General features: G+C 60.0%; 1 protein-coding gene across 2 annotated transcripts; it reads left to right on the top strand.

Annotated features, from left to right (window-relative positions):
* The first annotated feature begins 524 nt into the window (after positions 1-524).
* KCNG4 (potassium voltage-gated channel modifier subfamily G member 4) lies at positions 525-13,504 on the top strand. 2 transcript variants are annotated; one of them, XM_019820145.3, is made up of 5 exons: positions 525-827; positions 1,424-1,812; positions 2,222-2,428; positions 3,495-4,257; positions 11,849-13,504. In XM_019820145.3, coding segments are annotated over exons 3-5 (1,536 nt in total). In that variant the 5' UTR covers positions 525-827; positions 1,424-1,812; positions 2,222-2,426; the 3' UTR covers positions 12,620-13,504. The 2 variants fall into 2 exon arrangements, with proteins under 2 accessions (XP_019675704.2, XP_023101117.2); XM_023245349.2 differs by lacking the exon at positions 2,222-2,428.

Genomic DNA, 13,504 nt, shown 5'->3' with positions numbered 1-13,504 from the left:
ATGAGCTGGAAAGATCCTTTCGGAGTCTGGTTTATGAGAGGTGTTGGGGCGGCCCTGGGGTCTGAGAACTGGGGAGTCAGGGGGAGAGGGGAGAGCGTGCCCATCTCTAACAGGGGCCCTGGGCTCTCCTCCAGTGGGCTGAGTGTGAAGATGGGCCCCTGGGGCCCTGGCGTGTTGGGAGTCCCACTTACATACTGACAGTGGAGCTGTCACACTGAGGCAGGGAGCCCCATCCCTGCGTCCTACCCTTTGTCACCCTCGTTCCAGGCCCCGTGATCGCGTCTACAGAACGCTTGGGTTTCACACAGTGCGATCTAAAAGCCACGACCCTAGACCACCTCTGTCCCTCTGGCTCCTCTGCTCCTGCCGGGACTTACCCCCACGGCCAAGGCCACGGAGAGCACGCTGAGGCCCGCGGCTGCTGCCGCCACCCCCCACCGGGCAGCCATGAAAGGCCCGCGCTCAGACCCTCCCCCCTCCAGAACCCTTGATCAGACCTCAAAGTCTCTGCCACGTGCGGATTCCAACCAGCAAGGTGACCTTGAGCAAACCTCTTGCCCGCACCTCCGAGCCTTGTCTGCAAAACGGAACGGAGAGGAACTCCCCTTTGGAAGCCAAGAGCCTGGGGCTGAGAACCTCTTAAGAAAATTAAGAAGAGCCAGGGGACACTGAGCACCTACAGGAGAAGACGGCTGGGCAGTCCGAGCCCTCACTGCTTTGACTGCCCTCATCTGACCAGGGAGAACACGGAGGCCCAGAGAGGTGAAGAGACCGACCGAGGACGCACAGCGAGGGAGCGCAGAGCCGAGGCTAGGACGCCTGGCCTGGTGCTTGTTCCACTTCCTCTTTACCCCCCACCCCCCACCCCGGGGAGCCAGACCGCACTGGGAGCCTCTGCTGTGGGGTGTGACCTCTCTGAACCCCCACACCCCCATACATCTTACAAACAAGGACCGCGAGGTTCGGAGGGGCTGAGTCCCCTGCCGGAGGCCAGCCAGCCATCCACATGGGAGGTGGGGACCCAGGCGCGTGTGACTCCACATTAGCCCAGCACGCAGCCAGCTTCTACCCGGCGCTCAGACGCTGGGCTTCTCTGCCCCCACCTGTCCCCGGACCCGTGATTTACCAGTAGGTTCCTCCCGCAGCCTTTACCTGCGCGCCACCCCCTCATCAGCGCCCCCACCCCCACCCCCAGGAGCCTCCAGGCTGCGGGGCAGGTAGGTGCAGACGTCCCGGCCCCAAGTTGCCCTCTGCTCTTTTCGGGTTCTGTCCCTCCTGGGAGGGGAGGGCAGGACAGCTCTCCTCGCCTCCCAGGCAGTTGGCAGAGCCGTGGTTGCTGCTGTGTCTTCCGGCAGCCTGGTGATGGAGAGATTATTTCTAAGCCATTCCCGTCCCCCCCCCCCCGCCCCCGCGTCTCTTGCAGGACCACACTGCCTGTCCCCGTGGGGCTCCGAGTGCAGAGCCCGCCGTTGAAGCAGGACAGCTGGCTGGCTCCCAGCACGAGCCCCTAGGACTCCCACCTCTCACCGGGGAAGGGGCTTCTGGGTCCTTCTAGAAGCCCCAGCCCACCGCCCCAGGGCCGCTCTGCAGCTGCGGGAGAGAGAGGTGCAGAATGAATGTCCCTCCGCTTCCGGGAGGAGGCAAGGGAAGAGAGGTTGGAAACTAACTCCGCCAGAGACTGCCGTGTGTGGGATTTTTCTTTTCTTCTGCTTCATCTCCACCACAAACCTGGCTCTTCCCTGGCCATCGGGACACGGGCTCCCCTTGCCAGGTAGAGAGAGAGCGGGGAAAAGGGCTCCCAGAGACAGGAAGGTGAGTTCAACTTTGGGGGAAGAAGTTAGTGTTTGCTGCAGGGGTGGGGGGGGGGGTGGCTTGCAGGACGTGTGACATTCTGGGCCAAAGCGCTGCTGTTTTGAATGAATACCTTTCCCTGCCCGGGACAGTGCCGGCTGGGATGGGTGGGGGGGGAGTGGATTGCAAAGTTGGGTTTGTGCAGCGAATGCAGACAGGGCAGGATTTTTTTTGGGGGGGGGGAGGGGGTTGTCTAGAAAGAGCCCCCCCACCCCACCCCAGGCTGGGAGACAAGAGTCCTGGGTTGGACTTGGATTCGCTCTGTGACCTTGGATGAGTCACTTCGGCTCTCTGGATCTGGGGTTTTGCACGGGGAAACGGAGAGCACTTGGGAAGGACTCCCCGGATTTCAAAATAGTTCTCTCTGCAGGCTGCTCGCCTTCCTCTGGCCATACGCCGTAAAGGAAGTAATGCATACAGAGTAACAGAACGCTGGGTGGTGAGCAAGTGTGAAACGCACAGGCTGTGATTCAACTCTTCGCTGCCTGCCCGAATCCAGCTGGCGCTGAAATTGAGAGCAACTTTTGTTTCCATTCAGCCGCCGAGTTTTCGTCTTGACTGGAGTGCGGTTTGGAATGTAAGGTTGTAGACGCTCTGGAAACAGCTCTGGCTAGAAGCGGGAGCGTGGGGAACGGCGGCAGGGCGCTGAGGCCGGGAGAGGTGGCGGAGATGGTTTTTTAAATGCACGGGTTACATCTCAAGCCCTCATTCTAAGCCAAGCGCCTCGAATAGGTCTGAGATGGAGCGCGCATTAGACGTCCCTTCGCTTCGCAGAGAACAGAGAGGGGGAGTAATGGGTCAAGGTCACACAGCAAGGGTGGCTCAAGGTCACACAGCAAGGGTGGCCGAGGCAAGCACCCCGGGGAACATGGAGGGGGGCTGTCGTTGGTGGCAAAAGTCCTCCAAAGGAAGAGGCAAACGAGGCCATTGCGGCACGGCTCCTGAGAGTCAGACGCTGGGCTTAAGCACAGTCACATTCTGTGTTACTGAACCTTTCTGGGCCTCCGTTTGCTCATCTGTAAAATGGGGAATCGTTTACCTTGTGGAATTGTTGAGATGCGTTACTATAGAGGAAGCGTGTCGATTGGTGCCTGGCACCTCAGAAGCGCCTAGAAGCGTTCTGAATAAACACTTCCTGAACATCACTGCACGGAACCCTCCCCGTGCCCAGTGAGGTGGGGGTACTCAAACTACCCCAGCTGTCCAGACGAAGCAAAGGGCTCAGAGAGGCTGAGCAATCCACCTGCTGTAGCAGTCCGTAAGGGACCAGAACCTGGCAGTGAACTTGAGACACCCTTACACTCTTCAGCTCTATTTTACCAGCTGTACCTCCTAAGATTGGTACAAGTCTTGTGCCTGGCATGGGTGGAGTGAGATGGGAGAGGTGAAGCCACGTGCCCAAGACCACAGAGCCTGGAAGGGGCACAGCTCTGACCTGGGAAGGGATGTCATCATCTCCTTGGGTCACTGATGGGTCCCGGGCACAGAGTAGGTGCTCAGTAAGTCTCTGTTGGAGGATTTGAAAAATGAACCATGCAGACGCAGTGGTGAAGCTGCATCCGGGCGGTCGAGGACCCCGCCCTGAGGTTGATTTCTCCCTCTTGTCTTACCTTCCCCCTTCCCACCCACCCCACCCGGTGCAGGACGTCTCCAGCAATGTCCATGCCCTTCAGGGCCAGGGGCCTGCCTCCTGGACACCGCCACCGGGGCTCCTGCAGCCCCCTGGGTCAGCCGCTGCCCGGCTCCATGCAGCCGCGCTCCCTTAAGGGGCTTTACTACCGCAGGGCCCGCAAGGTGGGCGCGCTGGACGCCTCCCCCGCGGCGGACCTGGAGAAGGAGATCCTGGTCAACGTCGGGGGCCGGCGGTACGTGCTCCCCTGGAGCACGCTGGACGAGTTTCCGCTGAGCCGCCTGAGCAAACTCAAGTTCTGCCGGAGCCACGAGGAGATCGCGCAGCTCTGCGACGACTACGACGAAGCCACCCGGGAGTTCTTCTTCGACCGCAGCCCCAGCGCTTTCGGCATGATCGTGAGCTTCCTGGCGGCCGGCAGGCTGGCCCTGCTGCGGGAGACGTGCGTGCTGTCCTTCCGGGAGGAGCTGGCCTACTGGGGGATCGAGGAGGCCCACCTGCGGCCCTGCTGCCTGCTGGAGCTGCTCCGGAAGCTGGAGCAGCTGCGCGAGCTCCGCCAGCAGGAGGCGCTGCACCTGCGGCGCGAGGCGCGGCGCCCCCCCGGGGACCCGTCGCGCTGGGGGGTCTTCATGAACTGGCTGCGGGAGACGGTGGAAAACCCGCGCTCGGGGCTCCCCGGCAAGGTCTTCGCCTGTCTGTCCATCCTCTTCGTGGCCACCACGGCGGTCAGCCTGTGCGTCAGCACCATGCCCGACGTGAGGGCCGAGGAGGATAAGGTGAGTGCTCCCAGCCCCCGGCCCCTCCAGGCCCGAGAGGCTTAGGGCCCGTGGACTGGGCTCCGTATCTTTTAAAACAGCAGAGAAAGAGATTATTGTCCAGCGGGGGGGGGGGGGGGGGGGGGGGGGGGCGGGGGGCGTGTGCCCGGTTAGATCAATGCCTTGGGAACGTTTGGGGATGTTTTTGGTTTTGCTTTGTTTTGGAGGAAAAGGCGCATGAAGAGCCTAAGGCCGGCAAAAGTCACGAGGTGGCTCTGCCTCTTGGTGGCCTCTGTTGACAAAGCCACCCCTGGGCTTCGTGTGGGCCGGGCGGGCCCAGCTTGCCTCTCCCCGCTCCGTGACCGCGGGCAAATTGGTTCCCCTCTCTGAACCTCAGTTTCCCCCTCCGTAAAGCGAGCCGCGTCGTTGTGAGGGTTCACGCGCTCCGTGCACGTGTCATGTGTTTACTGAGCAGCTACTCTGTGCCACGAGCTGTCCCCGGCCAAAAATCCCTGCCTTCTGGAACCAGAGTCCTCGGGGGCACCCCGGCTCCACATTCAGGTGGCGAAAGTGAGGCAGGGGGCGTTTAGCTTTCTTGGAGTTACAGAGCAAAGACCCTTAGTTTTCCCGCTTGTTACTTGGCCCCTGAGCCTCCCACTCAGGCTCACTGGACGGGGAACTCCGAGCTGAGTAAACTTCTAAGTGACTCTGCACCCCTCCTTCCTTGCCGGGGGCCAGGTAGTCTGAGAAATGAGATGCGAATTCGATATTTTGTTGGAAAGTTTACTAGAGAGCTTCAAACTGAGAACTGGATTGTTTCCTAATTTAAAATGTTCCTGTTCTACTCTTACATTCCTCCATGGCTCCCCATTACCCTAGTTATGGAACTTGCATTATGGTAGATACAGGGAACTGATAAATAGAACACGCGTATAAGATAATGTACCCTGTGTATCCACAGCCGTGGTCCGTGTACAAAACTTCTCTTAAAGATATAGCCCAGGGCAATCTGGTAGGATCAGAGAACTTTCCAGAAAGAAAGGACTTAGATGGAGAACCAGCCCCTGCCTCACACAGAGTAGGCTCTCAAATATTTGCTGAATAACATGTATCTTGTGCAACCGATAAATGTTTTGTCCTAAAGCAAATGTTTTGTCCTAAAGCAAAACGTTTTGACTTTCAAATAGCTTTTTTCTCCCCCAGGGGGGTAGGGGTGGGGGGAGGAGGACTATAGCTCCAAATAGAGACATCGTTTTATTTGTTAGCACCAAATGATGTGATTTTAGAGCCTGCTTGTTCACAGAAATATTTACACGTAGACGCTGCAGTACAAAATTAGGACAAAAAAAGTGGCCTCCGTCCCCTGTCCTCAGAAGGGTACTCTTGATCCCAGCTGCTGAGAAAGGACCCCTAGATTTCCATAAACTTGTTCCTCAGGGATTTCCCCGGAAGCCAGGTTTTAGACCCCCGGCAGGGGGATGAGGTCTTTTCAAAGCCTAACGCTTTGAAAATTACCCCGGGTGTGAACCCAGGCTTGGTTGGTTGGGGACTCAGGAGATCAAATCAGAGGTCGCTGGGAGGCCCGCAGGACCAGCAGCCCCCTCCCACCGCCCATCTGGGCTCAGGAGCCAGGCTGCTGCTTCTGCTCTTGGGGCAAGAGGGCTTGCTGCCCTCAAAAAAAGGGTGTTTTTTTTGTTTCTTTTATTTTTCAAATGATTGTTTATTGTTGAGAGAGAGAGGGAGACAGAATCTGAAGCAGGCTCCAGGTTCCGAGCTGTCAGCACAGAGCCCAACGCGGGGCTCGAACTCACAAGCCACGAGATCGTGACCTGAGCTGAAGTCAGAGGCTTAACTGACTGAGCCACCCAGGCACCCCTGTTTCTCTGTTAAGATAGTAATTTGGAGCTCGGGGAGGCCGGGGAGGCTGTCTTTGTTTTTTCGAGGCCGTGTCCTTACATTTACATAAGGAGATAATGTTCTTTTCACCACCGCCTGGGTATTTGGTATTTACCCTCGGGGAGGGTTAGCTGGCCAGCTGCTCCTGGGGGCCATGCTGTCCTGGGGGACAACATCTGCGCAGATGAATTAACGCCACATGAGTGGACAGACGTGCCAGGACTGGGACCCACAGACCTCCTCCATCAGGCTCTGTGCAGGGCTGGGAGGCGGGCGGGGGGGGGGGGGGGAGCAGCTTTTCCTTTTGCTTTATCTTCTACCTTCTTCCAGCAAAATCTCTTAGAGTCAACTTGGCAGTTGGGGAGAGGGGTCTGCCCTGGAGATCGCAAGTTCAAACGGAAGTGGGGGTGGGAGGTAGAGGGGGAGGCAGGGTAGACAAGAAGGCTGAGCCGAGTCCCTAAAGCAGGGGGAATGGTGCCGGTGCCTGAGAAGCGCTTAGTAAATGTTGGTCTGATCAGCCCTCGGTGGCAGACACTTGACAGGAGATCCCAGCATCCGACCTTCCATTCCTTCGACAAGCTACCGAGGGCCCACACACTGCGTTCTTCTAGGTGCTGGAGGCAGGAACGCAAATTTACCTTCTTGGTACATTTACGGTCTTGTGTGGTCCCCGGGTCCACCAAGTTCCAGCACTTTTCCACCGCTCCCTCCCCAGCCCTCCCCCACCCCCAGTCCCCCCCGCCACCACCCCTCCGCTTTCCGCCTCCACGGAATCCCCCCCCACACACATTTCAGTGCACGTGGAGTCACGCCCATGTGGCCTTTTGTGACCGGCCTGTCACTCAGCGTGGTGTTCTCAGGGTCCGTCCGCGCAGCAGCTTGTGTCGCTGTCTCGTGCTTCTCGTGGCCCAGTAATAGTCCGCGGTCTCCTCCACCATTTGCTGACACACCCCTCCAGCCTCCCCACGGGTCCGTGGAACCCACGCCGCAGCGGCCCGTCGTCCCCTGCCCCTCTCTTGAATCCTGCCTCTGCTCCGTAAACGGCACCTCGCTCTCAGCAGTTGCTCTGTGTTCGGTGACATTCGGTGGTTGCCCCGGGGAGTTCTTCCTCCCCTAGCTTCTTGGGCTTGGGGTTCATTCCCCTCCCCGCCCAGCCTCCTCTCCCCTCTCCCCGTATCCGGGCCAGCAAGAAGTATTCCCTGTTTCCGGGGCAGGACCCACTTTTCCTGACTCATTGCAGCTGATTCTTCCCGTTTCGTCACGCTCGCCTGTCTCCATGCCCCTGGCCCCCATCTGCCCCCCTGGCCCCCGCTTCCGGAGCCCCTGTGTCCCAGGGCTGGGGAGCAAGGCGGCTGGGATGGGGGAGGAGAGAGAGGGTCAGGAAGGGGCATCACGGAGGGGAGAGAGGGCAGAGACCGAACTGGCTCCCGGGGGAAGCGCAGAGGCCGGGAAGAAGAATGAGTCAGCAGGGCGAGGAAACAGCCCCGGACCCAAGGCCAAGGCCAGGGCACAAGTGGAGGAATTCACAGGCAGAAGGGAGAAGGCTCGAGCTGCTGTATGGATGCGGGCCAGGACCGAGCTACCAGGAGGCAGGAGGTGGCCAATTCGGGCCATATTTCTGAGGCCCCGGGGTGTGAGGAAAGCTCCAAGGTCAAGCCCTGGGCCCCAGGTCCCTCCCGGATGGAATTTCTGGAACTGGCCGTCCCTGCACCTGAAGCATCTGCGGGGCAGCCTGTCTTTATGGGCCCCCAGGGACAGTGGCCTTGCCCTCAGGAGGCCCTGGCCGTCCTCTGACCCCAGAGCCCTTTACAGAAGCCCCGCTCCCAAGCTTGGGGAGAGGGTTTGCGGCAAAGTTGTGGGACCCCTCAGTGGCTCGCCCAGAGGACCCGACCAGCTCCGGCTCGAGCCTGGAGCTGGTCGGGTCCTGCCTCCTTTTTTATGAAGCCATTATAGTCCACATCCCAAGATGCACCCTTTTAAAGTGCACCCATCAATGGCTGTGCAACGGTCACTGTCCCAGAGCATGTGGATCCTCCCGCAAAGAAACCCCGTCCCTGCTTCCGGCGGCTCCCCAAGTCTCCCCCGCCCTCCCAGCCCCTGGCGACCACGAATGTCCTTCTGTCTCCCTGCGTTTGCCTTCTCTGGACGTTTCACAGAAATAGAGCCCTGCGGCGTCTGGGCTTTTGGGTGTGGCTTCTCTCACGGCGCGTGAGGCCGTGAAGGTTCACCCAGGCTGTCAGCAGTTCGTTCCTTTTCGGGGCTGAGTGATAGTCCGTCGTATGGAGAGAGCACGTTTTGTGGATCCGTCCGTCAGCCGACGGGCATTTATGCTGTTTCCACTCTGGGCTACAGAATAACGCAGATATTTTCCGGTGCTTGCCTGCTGGGTATATTCCGGTGCCTTCTGATGTCTGCCCACGAGCAGGATTGCAGCTCGGATAGCAAACGTGTGTTTCATTTTGGAGGGACCACCCCCCCCCCGTTTTCCCAGCAGCTGAGCCGGAACGCTAGAGCCTGTGACATCTTCACAGCCTCAGCAGCCCTTGCTCTGTCCTGTCTTTATAACCCTCGCCTCCCCACGGAGTGTGGACTGCCATCCGACTGTGGTTTTGATGTCTGACCCTGATCGGTTCTTCGCCTTTTCGCGGTGGAAAATGCCAGGCGCTTACAAAGCAAGTGGAGTAAGGCTGGGCCCCCACGGACCCATGACTCAGTTTCCACGGAGGAGTCAGGCTTCTCTCTCCCCTCCCTGCCCACCCCGATCGCTGATTCTCGCTGCTGTTCGTTTGGTTTTACTTTGCAGTCTTATAGGCCCAATGGACATACACTGAGACGCACGGGCCTTAGCTGTGCAAGGAACAGCCAGTGCACACCTGTGTGACCCATACCCCGCTTCCCCGAGCACAGCGCCCATCTCCCCAGGGAGCTGTCCCGTGTCCCCCCACAGCCGGTCCCCACCCCACCCAGAGGTGGCCGCTCTTTCGGAGATTCTGTCCACCACCTCGAATGTCACATAGACGGAAACGCCGAGGGCGTGTTCTTCTGCGTCAGGCTCTTGTGGCCCCACATCCTGAGCGTGAACGCCCGCGGCGTGGCCTGGCTCACCCTCTGGTCTCCATTAGGCCTGATTCACCCTCTTCACCGCGTAGAGGAACCAAAGCGAGAGACGAGGCCCTGCAGGAGGGTGACCAGTCGTCCTGGTTTGCGCGGGACTCGGCGGGGGGCGGGGGGGGGGGGGTCCGGTGACCTGGGACTTTCTGTGCTCAAGTCCGCAAAGTTCTGGGCAAACCAGGATTCGTTGTTCACCCTACCTGCAAAATACAACCAGAAGCTTCCTCCGAGAGAGAGAAGAGGTAACTTTTTCATTTCCCTCCTATTTTTCTCCGAACGTGGCTGGCCTGGGAATTACTTGCTCAGCTCAGGCCCCATAAATCCCCGCCGCCAGGGGGGCATTTCTTGGAGGCCCAGTGCGGGGAGGGTTTGGGCAGAGCAGCCGTGCAAGGCAGAGTTGAGGACAGCTTGCTGCAGTGCAGGGAGGTGGCCGCAGGGAGGTGGGGGGTGCGTGCCTTGAATAGCCAAACGCCAGCACGGAGGCGGAGGGAGGGCCCACAGAGGCTTCTCCACCTCTCCAGAGTCACTTTCTTGAGCTGTTGGGTCCCCGGTCTGGAAGGGTTATTCCCAGGCTACCAGAAGTCCCTGTGCCAAGGGGGAAACGCCCAAAGGGTCAGCGACAAAAGCAGCCTCTTGGAGACAATCCGGCCCAGAGTCTGAAACACTTCCAGGTGCCCCTGGGTCCCCTGGAGGGCTTGCCAAGGTGCAGACTCCTGGGCCGCACCGCAGGGCTTGATTCTGTGACCAGAGCCCAAGAATCTGCATTTGCGACAAGCCCCCTGGAGGGATTCCCACGCAGGGTGTGCCGAATCGGCTTTGAGAAACACGGCTGCTGTTCCGAGCTCCTTCTTGAAAACTGAAGCACAGAGAGGGGCAGTGACCGCTGCAAGGTCACACAGCGAGTCTGCAGCTCCTGGGGAGTCAGGGTCCAAAACTCGTGAGCACTCCCAGGATTGTGAAGCAAACCCCAGGTGGTGCAGGGGGGGACAACGGGTTCGCAGCCGAAGTGGAGCCACAGACGCCCTGGACTCCGTGCCCTCAGCAGCCCCCTCCCCGCCTCCCGCCTCCACCCCTTCGGTAGACCGGACAGAGGTCCAGGGAGAAAGCTGCCCGGGCCCGGACAGGCAAGTTGAGATGGGGACAGATCACCCGTTTCTCTTCCTCTAGCGGCCCGACATAAAAAGCATTTCATTTCCATTCAGTATTCCTGTGGGCCCAGGCCCTGGAAATAATTTCTTTTTCCACTTGAGAGCTTTTTCATCCAAAGAAAACTACAGTTGTCAACATGATGCTTTTCACTCAGGCGACTGGCTGTGGTCACTCATTCGTTCCTTCATCCATCATCGCGATATGTGTGTGTGTGTGTGTGTGTGTGTGTGTGTGTGTGTGTGTAATACTTGAAGTCGGGTTCTCAACTCTGGCTCTTCATTAGAATCATCCGTGGGACTTCTGGAAAGTTCTGCTCAGGCTCAAACCTAGATAACTAAATTAGAATTTCTAGCAGCGCCTGGGCGGCTCAGTCGACTGAGTGACTTTGGCTCAGGTCACGATCTCATGGTTCATGGGTTCGAGCCCCACGTCGGGCTCTGTGCTGACGGCTCGGAGCCTGGAGCCTGCTTCGGATTCTGTGTCTCCCTCTCTCTCTCTGCCCCTCCCCAACTCGTGCTCTCTCTCTCTCTCTCTCTCAAAAATGAAGAAACATTTTTTAAAAATTAGAAAAAAAGAATTTCTGGGGTCCTGGACCAGACATCAGGATTTTCCAAGCCACCAGGTGAGACTTGTGAGTCTCGTTGAGGTGTAAAGTCCGATTCCTTGAGGGATGGGGTGGGGCCTGAGATTCTGGGTTTCTTCCCAGCTCTCCGGGGAGGCTGATGCTTTTGGTTCAAGGACCGTACTTTGAGTAGCACAGGGGCTCGTGGAACTTTCTGTCAGGAGCCAGAGGTGGGGAGCATGAACCATGCGACAGCCCCCCCCCCCACTCAAGCCGGAATCTCCCGAGGGAGACAGACCCTGCGTGAATAGTTGCAGTCACACATCAGAGGGCTGTACCGGGGACCCGGGAGCCCTCTCTGCCCCGCCAGCCTCTGAGCTCCCAGCAGCGACATCTGCTTCTCGATCACGTCACCCACAGAGCCTAGGAGCCCGGCACAGGGGGGAGACCTCCATGCATTTTTGTTGGATGAGTGAATGAGGGGTGGCAGGCGGGCCAGTCGCCGAACAGCGTCTACGGCTGGGAGCGCGTCTCCTCTGCTTGTGAGCTCGAGCAAGTCATTTCGCTGCTCGGAACCACGTCCTGGGCACAAAATGAGGTCGCGCTGCCCGCTCACGGCATCACCGTGTGGCCCACGTGACAGAACTAGGGTGGGGCACGGTACACAACAGGGGCTTCTGTCAGTGAAGGTGAAGGTTGGCCGCTGTCACAAAGAGGCCCCAAGCAAGAACGGCTCTGGGCAAATAGGTGTTGATTCCTCCGGCAAAGAGAGAGAGGGGTGAGAGGGCAGTGCTCGTCTAGCGACCCAGGATGGTTTCCACCTCCCCGTCCCCCCCCCGCCCCCGCCCCAGGGCTGCCCCCCACCCCTCATGCAGCGTTCTGTCGCCTCCCCAGGGTGAGTGTTCTCAGAAATGCTACTACATTTTCGTCGTGGAGACCGTGTGCGTGGCCTGGTTTTCCCTGGAGTTCTGCCTGCGGTTCGTCCAGGCCCGGGACAAGTGCCAGTTCTTCCAGGGGCCCCTGAACATCATCGACATCCTGGCCGTCTCCCCGTACTACGTGTCGCTGGCCGTGTCCGGCGAGCCCCAGGAGGACGGCAGCTGGCCCGGCGGGGGCTCGTACCTGGAGAAGGTGGGGTTGGCGCTCCGCGTGCTGCGGGCGCTGCGCATCCTGTACGTGATGCGCCTGGCGCGCCACTCGCTGGGGCTGCAGACGCTGGGCCTCACCGTGCGCCGCTGCACCCGCGAGTTCGGCCTCCTCCTCCTCTTCCTCTGCGTGGCCGTCACACTCTTCTCCCCCCTGGTCTACGTGGCGGAGAACGAGTCCGGGAGGGTGCTGGAGTTCACCAGCATCCCCGCCTCCTACTGGTGGGCCATCATCTCCATGACGACCGTGGGCTACGGGGACATGGTCCCGCGCAGCGTGCCGGGTCAGATGGTGGCCCTGAGCAGCATCCTGAGCGGGATCCTCATCATGGCCTTCCCCGCCACGTCCATCTTCCACACTTTCTCGCACTCCTACCTGGAGCTCAAGAGGGAGCAGGAGGAGGTCCAGGCGCGCGTCCGCCGCCTGCAAAACGCCGCCACGGCCAGCGAGCGCGAACTTCTGAGTGACGTCGACGACCTGGGCCCGGAGGGCCCCGCCTCGCCCGCTAAATACCTGTAACTCCAGGCCCTCCAGGGAAAGGGCGGCCCCGCGACCCATCGCCCTCCGCTGACCGGGCTAGAGATCACCACGGTGGAGACCATCTGGTGGGACGTTTCTAGGGCGCCAGGAGCGCTCCCACAGCTGGGAGGGGCGCAAGGCCCCCGGGCTCGGCCTGTCGTGACTCGGGACCCCTCTGGCCACCGCGACTCCAGCCGGCCTTATCGACGCTTCTTGCTTTGTCCTCTCTCCCCGCCCCTCGCCGAGCACATCCGCTCTTTGTTAGGTCAGTCAGTCATCCCCCAGTCTCCTTCCTTCCCTGTAGTGCTCCACACCCCAGGCTGCGTTCCAGATGCCCACAGAACCGAGCCTGCAGGACTCCGTTCCTCCCCTAAGACCCGCTTCGCGGGGGCCTCCCTACCCCAGGGACCGGAGGGGCCGGTCACTGCGAACCCTTCTGATCAGATCCCCCCACCAGGGCGCATCCTATTGTGGGCTCCCGCAGGGCTCAGTATGTCCCCTTTCGCCCCAGTATGTTCCATTTTCCCAATGCCGCTGCCTCCCCGCCCCCCCCCGCAACTCTGGAAGCTCTCAGCCAAGAAGGCAGAAGCGGCCTCTGCGTTAACCCCCCCGGGCCAGCTGCGCTCTGGCTGGGACGTTCTCCAGGTGTCCAGTTCTTGGCCTTGACAGAGGCTCACTCTTGCAGGACCTGCATCGCCCCTTGAGAGAACCGTTCCTGCTGCTGGATCCCCCAGCGCGGCAGAAGCCGCCCCTTCCCACCCTCAGCTGGGCCACCACGGGGGGGCGGTATAGCTCCGGTGCGGAAGTGAGGGCACCCTTCCCATCTGCCCCTTGCCGCCTCCCCAGACCTGGCCCTAGCTGCCAAAGGGTACGTTCCTCAGCTTA

Source organism: Felis catus, chromosome E2 (genome assembly GCF_018350175.1).
Source record: "Felis catus isolate Fca126 chromosome E2, F.catus_Fca126_mat1.0, whole genome shotgun sequence".
Lineage (NCBI taxonomy): Eukaryota > Metazoa > Chordata > Mammalia > Carnivora > Felidae > Felis > Felis catus.
Note: the sequence above shows the minus strand (reverse complement) of the source record. Positions and strands in the feature narration are given on the sequence as shown.